At 39.6% G+C, this 24,314-nt stretch overlaps 1 protein-coding gene across 4 annotated transcripts in view; it reads right to left on the bottom strand.

Annotated features, from left to right (window-relative positions):
- Positions 1-22,708, bottom strand: part of TMPRSS7 (transmembrane serine protease 7) — a 41,526-nt gene extending 18,818 nt beyond the window's left edge. Inside the window, exons 1-7 of one of the 4 annotated variants that reach the window (XM_029214912.1) lie at positions 22,584-22,691; positions 19,637-19,704; positions 17,890-18,083; positions 16,586-16,624; positions 15,617-15,845; positions 14,175-14,305; positions 11,310-11,422 (exon numbers count right to left, since the gene is read on the bottom strand). In XM_029214912.1, coding sequence (XP_029070745.1) covers positions 11,310-11,422; positions 14,175-14,305; positions 15,617-15,845; positions 16,586-16,624; positions 17,890-18,083; positions 19,637-19,704; positions 22,584-22,676 — 867 coding nt within the window. In that variant the 5' untranslated portion in view covers positions 22,677-22,691. Of the gene's footprint in view, positions 1-11,309; positions 11,423-14,174; positions 14,306-15,616; positions 15,846-16,585; positions 16,625-17,889; positions 18,084-19,636; positions 19,705-22,583 lie in introns of those variants that run through there. The other 3 variants (XM_029214915.1, XM_029214913.1, XM_029214916.1) reach the window with 3 other exon arrangements.
- Positions 22,709-24,314: the final 1,606 nt, after the last annotated feature.

The following is a 24,314-nucleotide window of genomic DNA, read 5'->3' as shown; positions in this document are numbered from 1 at the left end:
TCCGGACGCGCAGGCCCAGCGGCCATGGCTCACGGGCCTAGCCGCTCCGCGGCACGTGGGATCTTCCTGGACTGGGGCATGAACCCGTGTCCCCTGTATCGGCAGGCGGACTCTCAACCACTGCGCCACCAGGGAAGCCCCTGTCCATTGACTTTTATTGCTCTGACAGACACTTGGTTTTTCAGTTATGTCATCATATTATATGTTATAGTTTCTTTGCTGTATGGTGTGCTTCTTTCTAACTTGTGTTTAAATATAGCTCCTCTCCCGCCTTAGTCTACCTTTGAGAGGAAATGGATTGGGCACTTTATGACCGATTTAAACATAACAACATGGTTAGGCAGGTAGTATGATTCCCATCTTATAGAAGAGGAAACCTAGACTAACCAAAGACAAGCAAATTTCCCAACGCAGACCAGAAACTCAAACCAGTCCTGCATTTCTCTGAAGGCCTCCCTTTTCTCAGCACTGCCTGGAAACCCATGTCGGGAACCCCAGAGGAACAGGACTGTCTTTCATTCACCATAAGACTCACAAGGCTCATGAGAACACATATCACACTTTTTTCACTCTTGTCATTTGGTTATTTCTTCACATTAAAAAAAAGAAAAAAGATGTGAACTGAAAGATAGTAAGTATATTTAAGGAATCAATTAAATTTTATAGCATGAGAATATATTCCAATGCAATCCTCCACCAAGAAGCTTGCTTGGGCATTTTCACTGAGTTCCAGAGCGCTGAAACAAAATGGATTTATATGCACCCCAAGCAAAAAGCCTCTCCACAGTGAAAGGAAATATGTCCCCTTGCACACTGATTCTGCTGACACAGAATCATACACTATTCTACTTTTGTGCTCAGATTGGCCAAGAGACTCTACTGATATTACCGTCCTTGATAAATGGATGGATGAGGTGCAGTTTCACAAAGTATTGCAAGCTATTTCAACAAATGAACGAGAAATGTGAAACTACTAAGTACGCTATTTCCCTCTATGTTCTGTACTCTCTGTTCCCACTGCCCAATGCTGTACATTTGTTTTGGGAACTTTAACCAAGTAAGAAGAGGAATTCTTCTGATCTGGACCTGCTGTATTTAAATATCTCTCTAGTCAGTGGTGGTAACAAAATGCAGGACATACCTTACTTTTGGTCACCCCTAACTTGCCATTGGTTGTGTACACGTGTACACACAACACAAGAACCCACCTCAGATGAGCACTGGAAAATTCTTTGGCAAATATGCTTGCCACAGAAGCATGGAAGAGAGGCTCCCTTCTGGGGAATCCCATCTATTTCCTGTGTGATATGAGAAGGTGAACTTGCATGGCCCACAGTGATCCCTGCTTATGTCTGGTGGACCTAACTCGGTGGTGCTGGGCTGATGACATCTGTGATAAAACAACTCAAGGGACTGCTTTACTTTTTCTTCTAAGACTCTAAAACAAAACTGATTATTTGGAAAACAAAAAGAAGGAAGAGAGAGGGAGATGAATGTTCAGATAAGTGAATGTTATGACAGATAGGGAAGCTGAACGTCTTTAGGAGCCCAGAAATGGAGAGGCTGTTGAATTTATTTATGGAGGGGGCGTGATCCCTTTTAATCCTACATGGGTCACTTACTATTGGAGTGGCCTCTGGCAAATGCTTTGTCCCCATTTCTGTTTCCTTATCTATAAAACGACCAGAATATTGCTCCTACATCAGAGGTATGCTTTGAAGAGCAAATAAAATTATGTGTGCTGAAAACACTGAAGTACTAAACAAATGTAGACAACATATTATAACCACAAAGTCCTTTTCTGGTTTTATTGATTTAATATCTCCTTCCTGCCCTGTAGTCTGTTAGCTCTGTGAGAGAAGGACTTTGGTAACCTTGCTACTAGGCATCCCTGTACAGTGACTGACATGCAGCAGACATTCAACAAACATTTGTTGAACAGACAGGAGAACTTGGGAGAAGAATCGAGCTTTAAGTTGGAGCAAGAGTTAATCCTTCTCAGATAAATAAGACCTTAAAAACTCAGCTAGAAGTGAGTTTGAGAAGGGAATTGATTGTTCTTCGGTAGATTTGGAAATCAAACCAGTCACTAAGAAGGACTGAGGATGATAAAATTAACTCTTGTGCAGAAAAGGTTTTATCATGACTTGAGTCAATATTTTTGTTACTTAGGTCATGCAGTTCTTCATCATTTTTATTAAATGCAAAGATATTTTACAGGTCACAAATTATTTTTTACATGATTTCCATTGAGAAACATGATCTTTAAAGACAAAGCAGAAGCCACAATGAGACAGTAGAAGGGGCGCAATCACAGTAAAATCATATCCCATAACTGCTGGGTGGGTGACTCACAAAATGGAGAACCACAGAAGTCCACCCATTGGAGTGAAGGTTCTGAGCGCCATGTCAGGCTTCCCGACCTGGTGGAGGAGGAATTCCTAGAGAATCAGACTTTGAAGGTTAGCGGGATTTCATTGCAGGACTTTGACAGGAGACTGGGAGAAACAGAGACTCTACTCGTGGAGGGCACACACAAAGTAGTCTGCGCACTGGGAGCTAGGGGAAGGAGCAGTGACCCCATAGGAGACAGAACCAGACCTACCTGCTAGTGTTGGAGGGTCTCCTGCAGAAGAGAGGGGTGGCTGTGGCACACTGCAGGGACAAGGACACTGGCAGCAGAAGTTCTGGGAAGGACTCCTTGGGGTGAGACCTCCCAGAGTCCACCATTAGCCCGACCAAAGAGCCCAGGTAGGTTCCAGTGTTGGGTCACCTCAGGTCAAAGAACCAACAGGGAGGGAACCCAGCCCCACCCATCAGCAGACAAGTGGATTAAAGTTTTACTGAGCTCTGCCCACCAGAGCAACAGCCAGCTCTACCTACCACTAGGCCCTCTGATCAGGAAGCTTGCACAAGCCTCTTAGATAGCCTCATCCACCAGAGAGCAGATAGCAGAAGCAAGAAGAACTACAATCCTGCAGCCTGTGGAACAAAAACCACATTCACAGAAAGACAGACAAGATGAAAAGGCAGAGGGTTATGTAAGAGATGAAGGAACAAGATAAAACCCCAGAAAAACAACTAAATGAGGTGGAGATAGGCAACCTTCCAGAAAAAGAAATCAGAATAATGATAGTGAAGATGATCCAGGACCTCGGAAAAAGAATGGAGGCAAAGATCTAGAAGATGCAAGAAATGTTTAACAAAGATCTAGAAAAATTAAAGAACAAACAGAGATGAACAATACAATAACTGAAATGAAAACTACACTAGAAGGAATCAATAGCAGAATAATGGAGGCAGAAGAACGGATAAGTGACCTGGAAGACAGAATGGTGAAATTCACTGCTGGAGAACAGAATAAAGAAAAAAGAATGAAAAGAAATGAAGACACCCTAAGCGACCTCTGGGACAACATTGAACACAACAACATTCGCATTATAGGGGTTACAGAAGGAGAAGAGAGAGAGAAAGGACCCGAGAAAATATTTGAAGAGATTATAGAAGAAAACTTCCTTAACAAGGGAAAGGAAATAGCCACCCAAGCCCAGGAAGTGCAGAGAGTCCCATACAGGATAAACCCAAGGAGAAACACACTGACACACATAGTAATCAAACTGGCAAAAATTAAAGACAAAGAAAAATTATTGAAAGCAGCAAGGGAAAAATGACAAATAATATACAAGGGAACTGCCATAAGGTTAACAGCTGATTTCTCAGCAGAAACTATACAAGCCAGAAGGAAGTGGCATGATATACTTAAAGAGATGAAAGGGAAGAACTTACAACCAAGATTACTCTACCCAGGAAGGATCTCATTCAGATTCAATGGAGAAATCAAAAGCTTTACAGACAAGCAAAAGCTAAGAGAATTCCGCACCACAAAATTAACTCTACAACAAATGCTAAAGGAACTTCTCTAAGTGGGAAGCACAAGAGAGAAAAAGGACCTACAAAACCAAACCTAAAACAATTAAGAAAATGGTCATAGGAACATACATATCAATAATTACCTTAAACGTGAATGGATTAAATGCTCCCACCAAAAGACACAGGCTTGTGGAATGGATACAAAAACAACACCCATATATATGCTGTCTACAAGAGACCCACTTCAGATCTAGGGACACATACAGACTGAAAGTGAGGGGATGGAAAAAGATATTCCATGCAAATAGAAATCAAAAGAAAGCTGGAGTAGCAATAAACATATCATATAAAATAGACTTTAAAATAAAGAATGTTACAAGAGACAAGGAAAGACACTACATAATGATCAATGGATCAATCCAAGAAGAAGATATAACAATTATAAATATATATGCACACAACATAGGAGCACATCAACACATAAGGCAACTGTTAACAGGTATAAAAGAGGAAATCGACAGTAACACAATAATATTGGGGGGACTTTAACACCTCACTTAGACAAATGGACAGATCATTCAAAATGAAAATAAATAAGGAAACACAAGCTTTAAATAACACAATAGACCAGATAGATTTAATTGATATTTATAGGACATTCCATCCAAAAACAGCAGATTACACTTTCTTCTCAAGTGCGCATGGAAGACTCTCCAGGATAGATCACATCTTGGGCCACAAATAAAGCCTCAGTAAATTTATGAAAATTGAAATCATATCAAGCATCTTTTCTGACCACAATGCTATGAGATTAGAAATGAATTACAGGGAAATAAAAGTAAAAAACACAAACACATGGAGGCTAAACAATACATTACTAAATAACCAAGAGATCACAGAAGAAATCAAAGATTAAATAAAAAAAATACATAGAGACAAATTACAATGAAAACACGATGATCCAAAACCTATGGGATGCAGAAAACTGAGTTCTAAGAGGGAAGTTTATAGCTATACAAGCCTACCTGAAGAAACAAGAAAAATCTCAAATAAACAATCTCACCTTACACGTAAAGGAACTACAGAAAGAAGAACAAACAAAACCCAAAGTTAGCAGAAGGAGAGAAATCATAAAGATCAGAGCAGAAATAAACGAAATAGAAACAAAGAAACCAATAGCAAAGATCAATAAAACTAAAAGCTGGTTCTTTGAAAAGATAAAAAATATTTGTAAATCATTAGCCAGACTCATCAAGAAAAAGAGGGAGAGGACTCAAATCAATAAAATTAGAAAGGAAAAAGGAGAAGTTACAACAGACATTACAGAAATACAAAGCATCCTAAGAGACTACTGCAAGCAACTCTATGCCAATAAAATGGACAACCTGGAAGAAATGGACAAATTCTTAGAGAGGTATAACCTTCCAAGACGGAAGCAGGAAGAAATAGAAAATATGAACAGACCAATCACAAGTAATGAAATTGAAACTGTGATTAAAAATCTTCCATCAAACAAAAGTCCAGGACCAGATGCCTTCATAGGTGAATTCTATCAGAGATTTAGAGAAGAGTTAACACCCATCCTTCTCAAACTCTTCCAAAAAATTGCAGAGGAAGGAACACTCCCAAACTCATTCTATGAGGCCACCATCACCCTGATACCAAAAACAAAGATACTACAAAAAAAAAAAATTACAGACGAATATCACTGATGAATATGGATGCAAAAATCCTCAACAAAATACTACCAAACAGAATCCAACAACACATCAAAAGGATCATACACCATGATCAAGTGGGATTTATCCCAGGGATGCAAGGATTCTTCAATATACACAAATCAATCTATGTGATACACCATATTAACAAATTGAAGAATAAAACCATATGATCATTTCAATAGATGCAGAAAAAGCTTTTGACAAAATTCAACACCCATTTATGATAAAAACTCTCCAGAAAGTGGGCATAGAGGGAAACTACCTCAACATAATAGAGGCCATATATGACAAAGCCACAGCAAACATCATTCTCAATGGTGAAAAACGGAAAGCATTTCCTCTAAGATCAGGAACAAGACAAGGATGTCCACTCTCACCACTATTATTCAACATATTTTTGGAAGTCCTAGCCATGACAATCAGAGAAGAAAAAGAAATGAAAGGAATACAAATTGGAAAAGAAGAAGTAAAACTGTCACTCTTTGCAGATGACATGATACTATACATAGAGAATCCTAAAAATGCCACCAGAAAACTACTAGAGCTAATCAATTAATTTGGTAAAGTTGCAAAATTAATGCACAGAAATCAATGCACAAAATTAATGCACAGAAATCTCTTGCATTCCTATACACTAATCATGAAAAATATGAAAGAGAAATTAAGGAAACACTCCCATTTACCATTGCAACAAAAAGAATAAAATACCTAGGAATAAACCTACCTAGGGAGACAAAAGGCCTGTATGCAGAAAACTATGACACTGATGAAAGAAATTAAAGATGATACCAACAGATGGAGAGATATACCATGTTCTTGGATTGGAAGGATCAATACTGTGAAAATGACTATACTCCCCAAAGCAATCTATAGATTCAATGCAATCCCTATCAAATTACCAATGGCATTTTTTATGGAACTAGAACAAATCATCTTAAAATTTGTATCGAGACACAAAAGACCCTGAATAGCCAAAGCTGTCTTGAGGGAAATAAACGGAGCTGGAGGAATCAGACTCCCTGACTTCAGGCTATGCTACAAAGCTACAGTAATCAAGACAATATGGTACTGGCACACAAACAGAAACATAGATCAATGGAACAAGGTAGAAAGCCCAGAGATAAACCCACACACCTATGGTCAACTAATCTATGACAAAGGAGGCAAAGATATACAATGGAGAAAAGACAGTCTCTTCAATAAATGGTGTTGGGAAACCTGGACAGCTACATGAAAAAGAATGAAATGAGAACACTCCCTAATACCATACACAAAAATAAACTCAAAATGGATTAAAGACCTAAATGTAAGACCGGACACTATAAAACTCTTAGAGGAAAACATAGGAAGAACAGTCTTTGACATAAATCTTTTTGATTTATGATTTTTGATCATAAATCTTTTTGATCCACCTCCTAGAGTAATGGAAATAAAAACAAAAATAAACAAGTGGTGGGGGCTTCCCTGGTGGCTCAGTGGTTGAGAGTCTGCCTGCCGAGGCAGGGGACACGGGTTCATGCCCCGGTCCAGGAAGATCCCACATGCCGCGGAGCAGCTGGGCCCGTGAGCCATGGCTGCTGAGCCTGTGCGTCTGGAGCCTGTGCTCCGCAGCAGGAGAGGCCACAACAGTGAGAGGCCCGTGTACTGCAAAAAAAAAAAACAAAAACAAGTGGTACCTAATGAAACTTAAAAGCTTTTGCACAGCAAAGGAAACCATAAACAAGATGAAAAGACAACCCTCATAATGGGAGAAAATATTTGCAAACAAATCAATGGACAAAGGATTAATCTCCAAAATATATAAACAGCTCATGCAGCTCAATATTAAAGAAACAAACAACACTATCCAAAAATGGGCAGAAAACATAAACAGACATTTCTGTAAAGAAGACATATAGATGGCCAAAAAGCACATGAAAAGCTGCTCAACATCACTAATTATTTGAGAAACGCAAATGAAAACTACAATGAGGTATCACCTTACACCAGTCAGAATGGGCATCATCAGAAAATCTACAAACAACAAATGCTGGAGAGGGTGTGGAGAAAAGGGAACCCTCTTGCACTGTTGGTGGGAATGTAAATTGATACAGCCACTATGGAGAACAGTATGGAGGTTCCTTAAAAAACTAAAAATAGAATTACCATATGATCCAGCAATCTCACTACTGGGCATATACCCAGAGAAAACCATAATTCAAAAAGACACATGCACCCCAATGTTCATTGCAGCACTCTTTACAATAGCCAGGTCATGGAAGCAACCTAAATGCCCATTGACAGCCAAATGGATAAAGAAGATGTGGTATATATATACAATGGAATGTTACTCAGCCATTAAAAGGAACGAAATAGTCATTTGTTGAGACGTGGATGGATCTAGAGACTGTCATACAGAGTGAAGTAAGTCAGAAAGAGAAAAACAAATATCGTATATTAACACATGTATGTAGAACCTAGAAAAATGGCACAGATGAACCGGTTTGCAGGGCAGAAGTTGAGACACAGATGTAGAGAACAAACCTATGGACACAAAGGGGGGAAAACCGCAGTGGGGTGGGGTTGGTGGTGTGCTGAATTGGGTGATTGGGATTGACATGTATACACTAATGTGTATAAAATTGATGACTAATAAGAGCCTGCAGTATAAAAAAACAAAACAAAAAACAACTAATACTAATCTTTCTTTGGGTTATTTGTATAGAAATATGTTAATATAAATGTTTCAGAGATTACATGAAATTTCTAAAAATCTTATATGTTCTGGTATAATGTTATAAGTTATAATTCTAGTTATTACTTTAAAATGTATATCTCAGAAGTAACTAAATTTCCTTGTCAATTGCATTATTATGAACTTTCATCAAATCTTTATCTGTGGTCATTTTTAAGTATTTTGTCATTTACAGACAGTTCTGGGTATACTCTGATGCTTTTGCAAAAATGTTCCTCTAAAAGGGTTTCATCTTCAAGGAATTCATGGAAAAATCTCTGACAAGTACAGGTTTCTGGTAACTGACTATACTGCTGAACTGAATGAATAAGCATTTTGAGAACTCTAATGGAAAACTGATGAATTCATAAAAGTGCTAAAAAAAGATCAAGATGAAAAAAAATTAATTACCTGGGACTGAGTGAACTGATGGGGATGATTATAATTTTTGTGACTTTCTGTTTGAATAAAAAAAAAAAAGAAAAAAACAACAAATGCTGGAGAGGGTGTGGAGAAAAGGGAACCCTCTTGCACTGTTGGTGGGAATGTAAATTGATATAGCCACTATGGAGAACAGTATGGAGGTTCCTTAAAAAACTAAAAATAGAATTACCATATGACCCAGCAATCCCACTACAGGGCATATACCCAGAGAAAACCATAATTCAGAAAGACACATGCACCCCAATGTTCATAGCAGCACTACTTATAATAGCCAGGTCATGGAAGCAACCTAAATGCCCAATGACAGACGAATGGATAAAGAAGATGTGGTACATATACAATGGAATATTATTCAGCCACAAAAAGGAATGAAATTGGGTCATTTGTAAAGGTGTGGATGAATCTAGAGACAATCATACAGAGTGAAGTAAGTCAGAAAGAGAAAAACAAATATTGTATATTAATGCATATATGGGGAACCTAGAAAAATGGTACAGGTGAACCAGTTTGCAGGGCAGAAATAGAGACACAGATATAGAGAACAATTGTATGGACACCAAGGGGGGAAAGCGGCGGGGGGTGTGGGTGGTGGTGTGATGAATTGGGCGATTGGGATGGACATGTATACACTGATGTGTATAAAATGGATGACTAATAAGAACCTGCTCTATAAAAAAATAAATTAAATAACATTCAAAAATTCAAAAAAAATAAAAAGAAACGTGCTGTCACCCAGCTATCGGTGGCTGCTCAAAGTCTTCCAAGAAAGCAACAGCTTTATTTAACCTCCTCACTGAGAACAACCAACCTTGACCTCTGGGGAATGGTGTCATCGCACAAGTCTGTCCCCAATGTTTCCTGTATCCCCTTTCCCATCCCCCACCCCCATGCTCTTTTCCTTATAAAGATTTCCTATTGTTCAGCATTTCTAACCCTTGACCCAGTGAAACAGAAAGTGATCTGATATTTTTGTTTGTACTCTGACTAAAACTTAATCACAGCAACGTTTAGGGATTTTCCTTTTAAATCTTGTGAGTTACCATGGGATCAACATTTGTTTTATCTCAAAGGACTTTCAAACACTTGATGGAGCTTCTGGGAATGGGCTCTTTCCTGTTCTAGATATCATAAAGAAGATAACTCTGCTTATTGGAGAGTTGAAGAGGCAGAAGTTTGATGTCTTTCCCTCCTCTTTCCCCAGCGCTTCTTTTCTTCTCTTTCCATCTACCCCTCTCCCCACCTTCAGACTTGCTAGTCACCTGAGGCTCTGAGCTTTTGCTGCTCTAAGGCACCAAGAATTGGGCAGTGAGCAAGAATCTAGAACCTTTATGTCTTAATTATATTTTAAATATTTGGGATAATGATAAAAAAATAATTTAAGGATGACTACTAGTAGGTAGAGATTTGGGTATAATAAAAACATTTCAATATTTAACTGTTAGGACTATGCACGAACCCTACATGCAGCAAGCACTCTCCTGCCTCCTCGGGGCCTTTGCCTCAGCTCTTCCCTTTGCCCGGGACACTCTTACCCTCAGCACGCACCTGGTTAGTTCCATCGTGTCTCAAGTTTCTATGCAAATGTCCCCTTGTCAGTGAGGCTTTCCCTGACCATCCTACTTGAGACAACAAATCCCAGACTTCCTACCTTTCACACCACCACCCCCCACTCAGCTACAGAGCCCCTCCCCTGCTGTATTCTCCATAGCATTGTACTATCATGGAACACACTGTATGTATTTTACTTGTTTATTTCTTTGTCACCTGTCTCCCCCTACTTTATAGAGGACTCCATGACAGCAGAGCTTGTGTGTGTGTGTGTGTGTGTGTGTGTGTGTGTGTGTGTGAAAGAGAGAGAGAGAGAGATCTCATGCATCCCAGTGTTCAGAATACTGTCTGACACGGAGCAGGCATTTAATAATAATATGTTGAATGAATACAAACTAGACACTGCTTGTCACTTACATCTAACTGCTATGCCCCACAAAAATGATTTCATATGTATATGCTGAAAGAGCAAAGGCGACCTCCCTCCACATTAATATAACAGCTGGAGAAAGAAAAATAGGTTAGACACTGAGATTTCGAAAAACAAACCAGGGACTACCTGTCTAGTGCCAGAGGGAGACATATGTACTTCATATAAATTTACACTCCGATTTGCTTATACAGCTGAAATATATATTGCCTAATTCAATTTATTATTTCTTTATTATTCTCATTATAATGCTGATGAAGTAATTAAAAATTAATAAATGAGCTCTACCATAATAAAATAAACTGTTTGATCCTATAACAATGTCTTTGCTCTTTTTAATACAAAGTAAGAAACTGGACAAATAAGCCCCAGTCTGCAAAAAGCAGTTAATTGTGAGCAGCGGCTTGAAATTACAACAAACCTTCATGTTCTAGATAATATATTTTAATAAGGTTTAAATATTATAAAATTAACTGACATTCTTTTTGTAATTTAAAAAATAAGTATAATTAAATTCAAAAATAAATAGCTACTAAAAATAGGATAGCAATATTTTTCTAAGATACTGTTAAAACTAGGCTACCTGAAATTTCCAGGTACACTTGCATTTTGGAGGGTAGTAGCTTGGGTAATATGGACTTGAAATTTTCCCTTCAAAGCCAGTGATTTCTTTGACCAACACTGTGTTTTCACATTCTGAAAAAAATATCCAGTAACACACAATGATTTGCAGTTGTGAGATTATGGGAAATAGACAGCATACATTTCTTTAACTACAAATGCACATTTTCTTGGTCAATAAGCTTATATATTTTTGAAATTAAACTATTTAAAAAAAATAGTACCCTATGGATGTATAGCTAATATACTGTTCAAAGTCTATACTTGTTTTCAAATCTTTTTTTTTTTACATCTTTATTGGAGTATAATTGCTTTACAATGGTGTGTTAGTTTCTGCTTTATAACAAAGTGAATCAGTTATACATATACATATGTTCTCATATCTCTTCCCTCTTGCATCTCTCTCCCTCCCACCCTCCCTATCCCACCCCTCTAGGTGGTCACAAAGCACAGAGCTGATCTCCCTGTGCTATGCGGCTGCTTCCCACTAGCTATCTATTTTACGTTTGGTAGTGTATATATGTCCATGCCTCTCTCTCGCTTTGTCACAGCTCACCCTTCCCCCTCTCCATATCCCAAGTCCATTCTCTGGTAGGTCTGTGTCTTTATTCCTGTCTTACCCCTAGGTTCTTCATGACATTTTTTCTTAGATTCCATATATATGTGTTAGCATATGGTATTTGTCTTTCTCTTTCTGACTTACTTCACTCTGTATGACAGACTCTAGGTCCATCCACCTCACTACAAAAAACTCAATTTCGTTTCTTTTTATGGCTGAATAATATTCCATTGTATATACGTGCCACATCTTCTTTATCCATTCATCCGATGATGGACACTTAGGTTGCTTCCATCTCCTGGCTATTTCAAATCATTTATTTTGGTTACAGATCTATAGGAGGCTATTCCTTTCTTTAAAAAACATGGTTTAAATATATTTTTTCTTCTAGTTTTATTGAGATATAATTAACATATTAACACTGTATGTATATTTTGACATGCAGCACTGTAAATATATATTTTTAAAGCTTCTGAGTTAATTTTGTTCAAATTAGTGTGTATTTGTTGTTCAAGAGATATCCAGTTTTCATAATGTGTTATACTATTTAAATAAGACAATCTACATGTCTATTCTTACTGTTATGGTCATCCTTCTGCTAGAATATAAGCAGCCCAAGAGCACTGATTTTCTTTCTATTTTGTTTACTATTTCCCTAACACCTACAGTCATTTCTGGCATACAACAGATGCTCAGTAAATATTTGTTGAGTGGATAGACAAATTCCACTATAATATTTCTGTTATAATTCTATTTTTAACCTTTGGAGTTACAGATAATTTTCAACCTAACACTATCTCAAATATCTAGTTCAATAAATCAATTTTACATTTTGTTTTGTAATAATTTGACAGAGAAAAACCTATCAAAATGAGCCACTGCCCTAAAATAGTGATGAACCTGTAGCTCTCACTATCTCCTTAAGCCCAATTCTCTTCCCTCCTCACCCCCATCTCCCATTCTGACCCCTTTAGCTTTGTTGATGCTCTTAAAGAAGTTACCAAGACATGACCTGTAAGATCTGACCAGTTTCCAAGGCAACAAATATTACAAAAACATTAGAGTTTCAGTGAAGGCTCTTTTCATTTTGTTTTGTTTGACTTCGTCAACCCAAGTCAAAAAGAGAAGAACAAAGAGGAGGTCACTTTTTGCTCACTAGAAAAACCCATTAAAACCTCTGGGTCTTGGGCTTCCCTGGTGGCGCAGTGGTTGAGAGTCCTCCTGCCGATGCAGGGGACACGGGTTCGTGTCCCGGTCCGGGAAGATCCCACATGCCGCGGAGCGGCTGGGCCCGTGAGCCATGGCTGCTGAGCCTGCGAGTCCGGAGCCTGTGCTCCGCAACGGGAGAATCTACAACAGTGAGAGGCCCGCGTACCGCAAAAAAAAAAAAAATACCTCTGGGTTTTGCATCATGAGCACCTTCTAAGATGGCACTTATGTGCATTACTATAAATGAGAATTCATGAAAGAATGTGCTAGTTACTGAGCTATTGTCCCTCAGCTCCAAACCCACCCCTCTCTACTCTGTTCTGCAAGGCTGGGCTGGACTATACAAACCACTTCTGTCCTTCACTACCTGATATGCTCTGCCAGTAGGGGGTGCTAAAGGGAGACTAGAAGGCTGGAGAGGGAAGAATAAGACCACTCTGTTTCTTATTCCTGGGAGTGTCACCCCAGAAATGCTGCTTCACCCTTGCAGCTACTCTTCCTTCCTGTAACAGAGTTGAATCTGTTAGCAGTTTTTCCAACTTCCGCTTTATTGTGTCTCCCTAAAAGATGCCAGCTCAGCTGTCTGGCACCTTCTCCTCAAAGGTCTGGGTCCCAGGTTCATGAACACCTGCCTCCGAATTTATAGACACCAACACCAGCTGGGCATAGGTCTGAGTTCCATTACACAGACCACCTCCCCCTCCTCCAAGCCCTAAATTGCAATCGTTCCAATTCCTTTCCTTTGTTCCTCTAGATCTACAGTGCTAGTTGCTTCCTACATGTGTTACATCCATGATGCCTTACAGTTTTTTTGTGTTTTGTTTTTTTGTTTCTGTTTTTTTGCCTTTTGAGTTACCCAGTTAACACCTCTGTACTGAGTTAACAGTTCTTTACATTAAGTTCTCTGTTAGAATAACTAATACCATCTCCCTCTTTGAACCTGACTCAGGGTCCTGACTAATGCAACTAGTATTACAACACAGCCTTGGGAGAGATAAGACTGGAGTATCTATCATAATAAGTATTTCTCATGACTTTTTTTCAATTGGGGAAGCTTACCTTGTTCTGGAATGACCTCGAAATATGCCCGGATTCCTGATAGCCTTGGTATCTGAGGAGACTTAAATATCACCAACATGAGATTATTTGTCGAAACAAATGACATTAATGTTCTTGTGGGTTCACAAATTCTGAAACCAGATAACAAAACAAAAGCACATAAATAATATGTTATTGAGGATCGGACCTCCATCCACCACTAATTTCACACATTTCTTGGGCCATCCACACAGTTCCTGTGAATCAGACTCTACCAGCCAGGTCTTCATCAATTAGTGGTCAGAAGGCACTACAGATGGAGCGGAGCTGATATAGCTGCAGAAATTTTTGTCCAGTGACTAATGAAGAATTCTCTTGGATGGCTGTCACTGGACACTCCTTGAGAGCAAACAAGGTATACAGGCAGGGTATTTAATAGCTAAAGTCATGAGCTCTTCACCAGGGAAAACTGGGTTCAAAACTCAGCTCTATTACTTAACTGGGCAATGAAGTAACTAGTTCTTCATAAATGCCAGTTTCCCAACTCTGAAATGGTAGTAATAATAACAGTATACTCCTCATAGCATTGTGGTGAGGATTAAATGAGATAATAACTAAATATGTCTGGGAATAGTGAAAAGAAACCAAAAACAGTGATTGAGGGGTGAGCGTCAGTGACAAACTTACTTTTCACTACAAATCTTTAGACACTGTTTGAATTTTTAACATGTTCATTCACCATCAAAATATAAATAAATAATACTTACATAAAATACTATTATATACATACATAAACACCATTTAAAATGATAATTCATATGCCCTTTAGCACAATGAGTAAAAATAGCAAATTCTTAATAAAGCCTAACTGACATTACTAGGTTACCAAAATATTAAGCACTCATAAAAAGATGTCTACTAGTGAGTAAGAAATACTAGGATATGTATATGTATACATGTGTGTAATTATGTACATGTATGAATGAAAGAATGTATGCAAAAATATAACAGACATTTATTCTGGGTAATGGGAATGTAAGATAATTGACATTGTTTTCTCTGATTGAGCTCATTTTCACAATAAACATTGTGTTATCTTTATAAGGAAAATAAATTGTTTTACTAATGCTATGCAATTATAACAGAATATTCATTCTCACAGTCTATTGAAACAGTAGCCTTCACTGTGATTGCAATGAAAGTAAAATTAAACCAAAAAAAATGTGAAATATGTATCAAAACTATTGACTGGAGTTCCCAATGATTTTGACTGCTGTATGCAAACACTGTGTCTGACAGGCTCTGGCTAATACAGGGGGCACTAAACAGGGCACGGGTCAATCTTTGACCTCATGAGTATATACAAAAATGGTTTAAAAAAATCCAAGGGCAAGCCAGATACTGCAAAAGAGAGACATTGTAAAAACTCTTTTCACTTGCCAACCAGAGTGCCTGCATAATACCTATACAAGATGGTGCTCCGGATTGGCATGAGGGAGTCGTAAATGGTCAGGGAGTCGGTGACACAGTTGTCGGCTTCAATCTGGACGGACTCTATTGAGAGACGGATCAGGTGGCCCACTATGGCCACCAGCTTGAAGTGGCACATCAGTCTCCCTGAGGTTGCCGAAATCTCCAGAGGGTAGCGGAGAGACAGGTGATCTGCGTAGAAGTACTGAGAGCAGCCTTTGTCTGTGGAGACAGCACTTTATTTTGCTTTGTTTTGTTTTACGAATGATTTTTCTAGAAATCTTTATAGAAGAGTAAAGAGCAAAAGAGCTCACATGGAGAATATCTGCTGTCTTTGCCAGCCTGGAATCCACTCTCATCTCTTCTGATAACAGCACCTAGATTTTACTTTGAGAAACTACACCTACCCTGTCCATGTGGCTTGGTTGGGGTTAAACTCACCCTAGGTCCAGAAGTGAGCACACGACCCAGACTGACCAATCAGAGCCAAAGCAGCTGTTTCAGGAGTGGGCACGTCAGTCAATTTGAGACAATGAAACTCAGCCCAAGGACTTCTCAAAATACAGGTGAGATTTTTTCCCACCATGGTAGCTAAGCTGATAAATCATAAGCTTGGATCTGCTGGTGGCCATTTATGCCACCACATTGGAAGAACCCACTTGATGATGTCTCAGCAGAAGAAAACAAAAGTGCAGAGTCCTGACAATATTTTATCTTAGAACCTGGACCCAACCATGCCTGCAGCCAGCATATTCCACGTATGTCCCAGTTATGTGAGGCAATCACGTTTCTTTTGTGCTTAAGCTAGTTTGAATATACTATATCTGTCACTTGCAACGGAAAGAACACCAACAAACACCATCATGTGAACAGGAAAACTACAGCCAAAAGGGATACTGATTTGGAGGCAGTTGGGGATGGGGAGGTTGGAGGGCAGGGGAGAAACCACAGACATAATTTACCAGATCCTATGGTTGAAGAGTAATCTGACCGAAGCCCAGCTGCATTGAAAAAGCACATAGAAAAAACACTATCAGTCCCAGCATTTCATTTTGTTAGAATTTTGCTTAGTAAAAATATCTTGTCCTTTAAAAGCAATCCAACATATCTGGGATTTGCTTTAAAATAATCCTGAGAGGGTAAAAGGGAGGTTGTTTAGGTATTTAGACATCAAATAGGACAGCTATGAGTTGATAGTTGTTGAAGCTGAGTAAAGTGTGTAAGAGTTCATTAAACAATTCTCTTTACTTTTGTGCTTGAAATCATCTGTTGTAACAACTTTTAAACATTTTTTGAAGATAAAAAAGCAACTAAACATGGTAATAATTGGTTCTATATCTGAAGTAGTATATGTGGTACAGAATTTTCCACTAGAGATTTTTTTATTGATTCATTACTTATTACAAATACTTATCAACCTACTATATGCCTAACATATATATATATAATTTAAATCAAAATAGAAAATTGCATAAATTTTGGGTTAGACAATAATTAAACCACTTTACTGTCAAGACAAATGATGGAATTTGCATTCTGTGTTTTGGGCAGGCCATTTTGGAGCATTGGGGCACACTATAGAACACAGATGCAGTTCTGTCTGAACAAGGGAAGAAACAAGGAAGGTAAACCTCAGCAAAATTTTCCTTCTCCAGGACCTTATCCCTTGGAGCCTTACTTTGAAGATGCATGAAGCCAAATTAAATATAGAAAAGGGTACGCTTTAAGAAATTCATTTTCATGTGTATTCTGACCCCAATTCTATTGTCTAATCACTGTATATAACATTTAGCAACTTCTTTTATCAATGTAGCTCCAATGTCTTCAGCTAATCCTGTTCCACTGAGATTGTGGAGAAGAATACAGTCATTCCTCAGTATCCACAGGGGATTGGATCCAAGACATCCAAGGATACCAAAATTCATGAATGCTCAAATCCCTTATGTAAAATGGCATAGTATTTGCATAAAACCTATGCACATCCTCCTGTATACTTTAAATCATCTCTAGATTACTTCTAATAACTAATACAGTGTCAATGCTGTGTAAATAGTTGCCAGCCTGTGGCAAATTCAAGTTTTGCTTTTTGGAACTTTCTAGAATTTTTTTTCCAAATGTTTTCTATCCATGGTTGGCTGAATCCACGAATGCGAAGTCCGTGGATATAGAGGGAAGACTGTACTTCACGGCAACATTGACTACAACAACGACAGTATCAAGAGTGCTGCAGGAAGGAGTGCTTGAAGGAGAATTACCCAACAATCACCATTTAGTACCACAGAGTCCATGTCCACAGCCAGACCCTGCAGGCTCCCCACGGAGGTCCGGTTTATGATGCTTGTCTGGATGGAGTCCTTCAAGATGGCAGCCACACAGTCCTCACAGAAGATATGGCCCTTGGCGTGTGGCATGACAAACACAAGCCAAAAGTGAACAAGGAGGCCACCTTTGTTGTTACTGCTGTAGTGAAAAGAGAAAGAAGTCCAGGGATACCTCTTAGGAAGTAGACTTTCATAAGGAGCCAGTGACCCAAGTGATAAATTCAAGGTGAGGCCAATGGACACATCTTTCAACTGACACATCTTTCAACATCTTTCAAGTTCATCTTTCAACTAACTTCCTTCTTTAGGAAGCCATTGACTCCTATCATGGGAATTTGGAAAGGAAAGCATCATGGTATGTGTATTCTTGTGCTGTGTTCAAATCTAGAACTGTTAGTATATTTTGCATCTCCATGGAGAATATACTATTTCTATGGATGTCAATCAGTATTCACTGCTATTACAAATAACAACAGTTAGAATGTTTGATACCTCACAATGTCCAGACACAGTGCTAAATCTGCTTTATCCCATTTAATCTTTTGAGGAAGGTCCTGTTATGCTTCCAGTTTTACAGATGAGGAAATTAAGGTCATCTACAACTCAAAATCACACAGCTACTGAGTAGCAAGTCAGGAATCAAGCCTAATTTGGTTTTCAATCTGACCCTGGAGTAGGAGCTCCTACCTGCACAGATATTGTCATATTTTATGAAAAAAACATAAGATAGTGTTCTATAGCACATAATTTGGGAAATGGAAGGTGAAGGAGAGGAAACAAATTGCTTTACTCCAAGACTTCTCAGTGCCTTTAATCTGCCCAAACGGATTGTGAATCTCTGTAGATATATCAGGGGTGGGGGGAGATGGGATACAGTACAAGGCACACAAAGTTTCCTAAAAATTATTTGACCATGGGATCCTTGTTTGCTCAGAAGATCTCTAGTGACCAGTTTTTTACTGAACATATTTTGAGAGACACTGACTGGTCTGTGTTTTCTGTTTGCCCTCACCCAGTATAGTGGACGTGTTTATGGTCATTTTGCCCAGTGGCATTAATACAAAGGTCTAGGATCCCAGTTCTGGAAAGAGGGCAGGCTTTGGTAAATGAAGAAAAAAACTCAGCATGATAGCATGACAAAGAGTTCAGCTGCAGGTTTCCCTGGTGGTGCAGTGGTTAAGAATCCGCCTGCCAATGCAGGGTACACGGGTTCGAGTCCTGGTCCAGGAAGATCCCACATGCCACGGAGCAACTAAGCTGATACTCCACAACTAATGAGCCGGAGCTCTAGAGCCCCCGAGCCACAACTTCTGAGTCTTGTGTGCCACAACTACTGAAGCCCACGCACCTAGAGCTGGTGCTCTGCAACAAGAGAAGCCACTGCAATGAGAAGCCTGTGCACCACAATGAAGAGTAGCCCCTGCTCACCGCAACTAGAGAAAGCCCGCGCGCAGCAACGAAGACCCAACGCAGCCAAAAATAAATGCATACATACATACATACATAAAGTCTTTAAAATAAATAAATAAAAGGGGTAAAAAAAGAGTTGGGTTGCTATTGTGCTAGAAGGGTATTAACCCACAACTGCCCCCAAGTGGTTACTTGAGAATGGCGCTCTTTCAGCCCTTCCACAGCCTTTTGAGGTATTACAGCAGTGAACATAGAAGTCCCAAAGCAAGGGACATTCATTACCTGACATCTGCAACTACCGACTGCTGGTAAAATTTGGAGAAGGCAGATGTTGTATAAACCAGGTTTACCTGCAAAAGAAGAACCAAGATGTCTGAAGTCTTTCAAATTGGCTTCCTCTCATGATACCCAGTGTGCCGTAGGTCCAAGCTCTGACAGTTAGCAAGGTGAAAAGCAAGGCTCAAACTAAAGGCCTCTAAGGCCAAACCCAGACATTATTCCTTGAGTTCAAATAAATTCTTACTTCCTGTATCAGGGTTACTTACTGTCATTCTGCTCTGTGTGAAGATTAACCAGCTACCTTTATTCATTTATTGCTGTCTTTAGACACCCTAACCAAGCTTAACTGCTGCATTCTGCCTACTCCAAAAGTTAATTTTCTCCACAATGAATAAGCGAAACTCCTTTAAGCGTATTTACAAGGTATTCTGTCCAACCTCTTTTCTACCAATGCACGCCACGGAAAATGTATATTAGCCGCTAGAGGGCGCGTGGTGCCCACAGTCCAACTTCCACATCCCACTGCAGAACTCTCGTTTCCAGGGACACACCCAGATCTTTTAAAACACCATAAATGGATCTCAAAAGAGAGCTGTTTCAGTCAACTGACTGTTTGCCCTTACTTAGCATTTCTAAAACCAATTTCTTCTGGCAAATCTTCTCCTCCTGTAGTCCCCTTTTTACATAATAGCAAAATCACCTAATTGCCCAGGAAAAAAAAACAAAAAATGAAAAACCTTAGAAATAATATAGCATTGTGGAAAAAAATGGGCCGTGGAGTTTAAATTCACTGTGCAACACAGAGCACATTACCAAGGCCTGCTGAGCTTCTTTTTTTTCTTTCTCTCTCTCTTTTTTTTTTAACATCTTTATTGGAGTATAATTGCTTTACAATGGTGTGTTAGTTTCTGCTTTATAACAAAGTGAATCAGCTATACATATACATATGTTCCCATATCTCTTCCCTCAGGCATCTCCCTCCCTCCCACCCTCCCTATCCCACCCCTCTAGGTGGTCACAAACCACCTAGCTGATCTCCCTGTGCCATGCGGCTGCTTCCCACTAGCTATCTATTTTACGTTTGGTAGTGTATATATGTTCATGCCATTCTCTCACTTTGTCACAGCTTACCCTTCCCCCTCCCCATATCCTCAAGTCCATTCTCTAGTAGGTCTGTGTCTTTATTCCTGTCTTACCCCTAGGTTCTTCATGACATTTTTTTTCTTTTTTCCTTAGATTCCATATATATGTGTTAGTGTACGGTATTTGTTTTTCTCTTTCTGTCTCTCTCTTTTTTAATCTGTAAAGTGGTGATCAAAATGCCTACCTCTTTGGGTGGGATGTTAAATAACTATAATAAAATGCATTGAGTGCAATACTAACTATACAAATGGGGTCTACACAAAGCCAGCATTGACTCTGCAGGAGGCTGGGGAGGATTTCACAGAGAAGGAGGCTTTTTGATGGGTCATGAATGACGGGTGGAATTTCACTCCATAGAAATTGGACAGATGGCTTTAGGTCCTGAGTGAATAGCAGCAGAAACCAGGACTGCCAGACATGTAAATGCAATGATTATTCATAACACAAGTAATGACTGCCTTAGATCACAAGGTTTCTGTTGGGAGAAAGTGGTAAGGAATGAGACTGGGACAATCAAGGGACAGATTTAGAAAAGTGCTTGCCTGGTATTCTTAAGAATCAGTATTTTATCTGGCTATTCTTAAGAATCAGTATTGTGTCCTTAAGCCAAAGGAGAAATGTTATTTTTGAAGGATAACTTCAGCAGCAGAGAGGAATGGCTTTGGGTGTTGAAGGAAGAATACTGCCTGAGATTGGAAAAAATGGTAAAGAGATTTTAAAAGAATGTCCATCTCCCTGGGCTAATTTGAAGGATAATTGATATATTGAAATGGTAAAGGGTTTTACACTTTACCCAGTATATAGGAGGCCTTCAATCAACAAAAGCCACTATGCCTGCTACCGTCTTTGCTTGCTCTCTCTCTCTCAGCCCTTCTTCATTTTACACTGCAGAGCGCCTGTCACTGCAGGAGAGTCGCCATTGCTAGGCCACCCTCTCCATTACTGTGCAGATGCAAACTGGCAGAAACTTTCTATTGGTAATAGATACCAAGAGCCATGATAAATATTCTTCTGTGTGACCAATTATACTTTTAGGAAATCAGCTAAGGAAGTAATCAGAGATACAAACAATTTACATGGCAGTTTTGTTATAGTGTTATCTGTTAATAGCAAAAATTGGAAACAACTTAAATATCCAATAAAAAGGGACTTGCCAACTTGAAGTTATCAAAACTTATGCTTTTTAAAGAATAGTAACTTGCATAGAGACATGCAATCTTATGTTAAGAGGAAAAAGTCAGATTATAAAACTGAATATCTACTAATACTCCAATATTGCCCTATGTCCTGTGTCCACGTGGTCCAGAATCAAAAGGGGCTCTATCTCTGGAGACGATGTTAAAGGAGATTATATTTTTAAAGTACTTTTGTAAATTTTATAAATTTTTACAATAAATACTTATCAGTTCTACAATAGGAAAGGTTTTTTTGGTTTTTTTTTTAAGTGAAGAGATGCCAGTGCATCAAGGTTGAAATAAATCTGTATGGATCACAGAATTAATCAGTATGCATGTAATTTCTGTACTGGAAGGCATTTTAAATATCACCTGATCTGATTCTTTTATTTTAGAGATAAGAAAAACTGAAGCTCAGAGAGCCATTTCTTTTTACTTTCAGGAGAAAAAAAAAAAAGCAATTCTATCAAATAAACAATTTTATCTTACAACCAAGATGAGCTAAATCTCATGTTTCCCTGAGTTCTTCCTTCATCCACCCTGCTCACCTGTGACACTGTAACCCCAACCCCTCATCCCTTACCCCCTGACCTCACCTTCCCCAGCCTTTCAAGATCCCCCCATCACCTCACCACTTGTTGCACGGTCCGAGCCACTGATAGAAATTCCCTGGACTCCTTCTGTCGGTATTCAGGAAGAAACTCAATGTTGGTGATGCGAAACATCCCAGCAAAGTAAAAAGCATCTCTGCTTTCTGTCTTACCTGTAAGAGAGGAGAGAAGGCGGTTAGGAGTCTTTGCATCTGTGTGACAGTGAGGCATTGTCTGATATATGTCACTATCGGGCTCCTGAAATGATTTTATTTTAGACAGCTTCTTTAAGCAGTTTTTTTAAATAATTTATTTGTATTTAATTTATTTATTTGTGGCTGCACTGGGTCTTTGTTGCTGTGTGCAGGCTTTCTCTAGTTGCTGTGAGCGGGAGATGCTCTTCGTTGCGGTGCACGTGTTTCTCATTGCGGTGGCTTCTCTTGTTGTGGAGCACAGGCTCTAGGTGTCCGGGCTTCAGTAGCTGTGGCTCGTGGGGTCTAGAGTGCAGGCTCAGTAGTTGTGGTGCACGGGCTTAGTTGCTCCGCAGCATGTGGGATCTTCCCGGACCAGGACTTGAACCCGTGTCCCCTGCATTGGCAGGCATTGGCAGGCAGATCCTTAACCACTGTGCCACTAGGAAAGTCCTAGACAGCTTCATATTTTACAGACTGTGAAGCTCTAAATGTAGTTAATAACATCTCTTCTGGACTTCCCTGGTGGGAAGAGCCAGGCAAAACAATATGATAGGCCAAAGGAAACCCAGAAATGCCCCATATAAGTGATTCAAACTACCACGAGGGTGCGTCTCTCTCTCTGAGTCCACCCATGTGTTTATCTACACTTACTCTTTTTTCTCCTAATAAACACTTCACTTGTTTCACTACTTTCCGTCTCTATGTGGTAATTCATTTCTACAAAGCCATGGGCCAGGGTCTTATCACTGGCCACTGGCCTTCATGGTCTAGTGGCTAAGGTTCGGTGCTCTCACTGCTGTGACCTGACTTCAAACTCTGGCCAGGGAACTGAAATCCTACTTCAAGCTGATGCAGGCTGAGGCCACCTGAGATCAACTCCTGCTCAAAAACTCTGCCCAGGGAAGACCATGGGACTGAGCATCAGGTGGGCCAGACACTGCTGTGAAGACAGACAAAGACATTGCTGTGTCTGAGATGCCTTCAGGCACCTGAGAATAGCCTAGGGAGATGAGGGACTCTCCTTTCAGCCTTTCCTTTTTGTTACAAGGTCTTACGGGTATGAGGCATCACTCCCAGGCTCTCATGGCTGTGGTACCTCTCTTTCCTGTGACACATGCCCCACGGTATCATAGCTTCTTTCTGCATGTCTGTCTTTCTAGATTAACAGTAAATTCTTGTCCTTCAACCCCTAGCACAGGGTAGCGAGTGCCTGACTTAGCTTTCAAGCTCAGTAAATGTTCCTGGGAAGGAAGAGAGAGAGGAAGAGAGGGAGGGAATAATCTCTCTTAGCACAATGCCCAGTGCGTGGAAATGATAAGTAAGTGATGGCTGAATTAAAAAGAAGGTGCAGCCTCTGTGAAGGACAGGGAACAGCCTCCCTGTGTGACCCATCCAGGCTCACATTAGCCCTGTAGTGTAGTGAGGCTGTGGAGAGTGGGGAAGGGGCCAGAGGCCTGAGCTCCTGTCCTAGATTTGTTCTTTGAAGTTATGAAACTGAGCCCCCTAAAACTGAGTTTCTCTGCCAAGTTTATGTCTAAGCTCTCTATCCAAAACTTTACTCCCTTTCTTGTCCTGTACT

This window comes from Monodon monoceros, unplaced genomic scaffold (genome assembly GCF_005190385.1).
Source record: "Monodon monoceros isolate NGI ecotype Baffin Bay Population unplaced genomic scaffold, NGI_Narwhal_1 Super_Scaffold_11, whole genome shotgun sequence".
In the NCBI taxonomy this organism is placed as follows: Eukaryota; Metazoa; Chordata; class Mammalia; order Artiodactyla; family Monodontidae; genus Monodon; species Monodon monoceros.
Note: the sequence above shows the minus strand (reverse complement) of the source record. Positions and strands in the feature narration are given on the sequence as shown.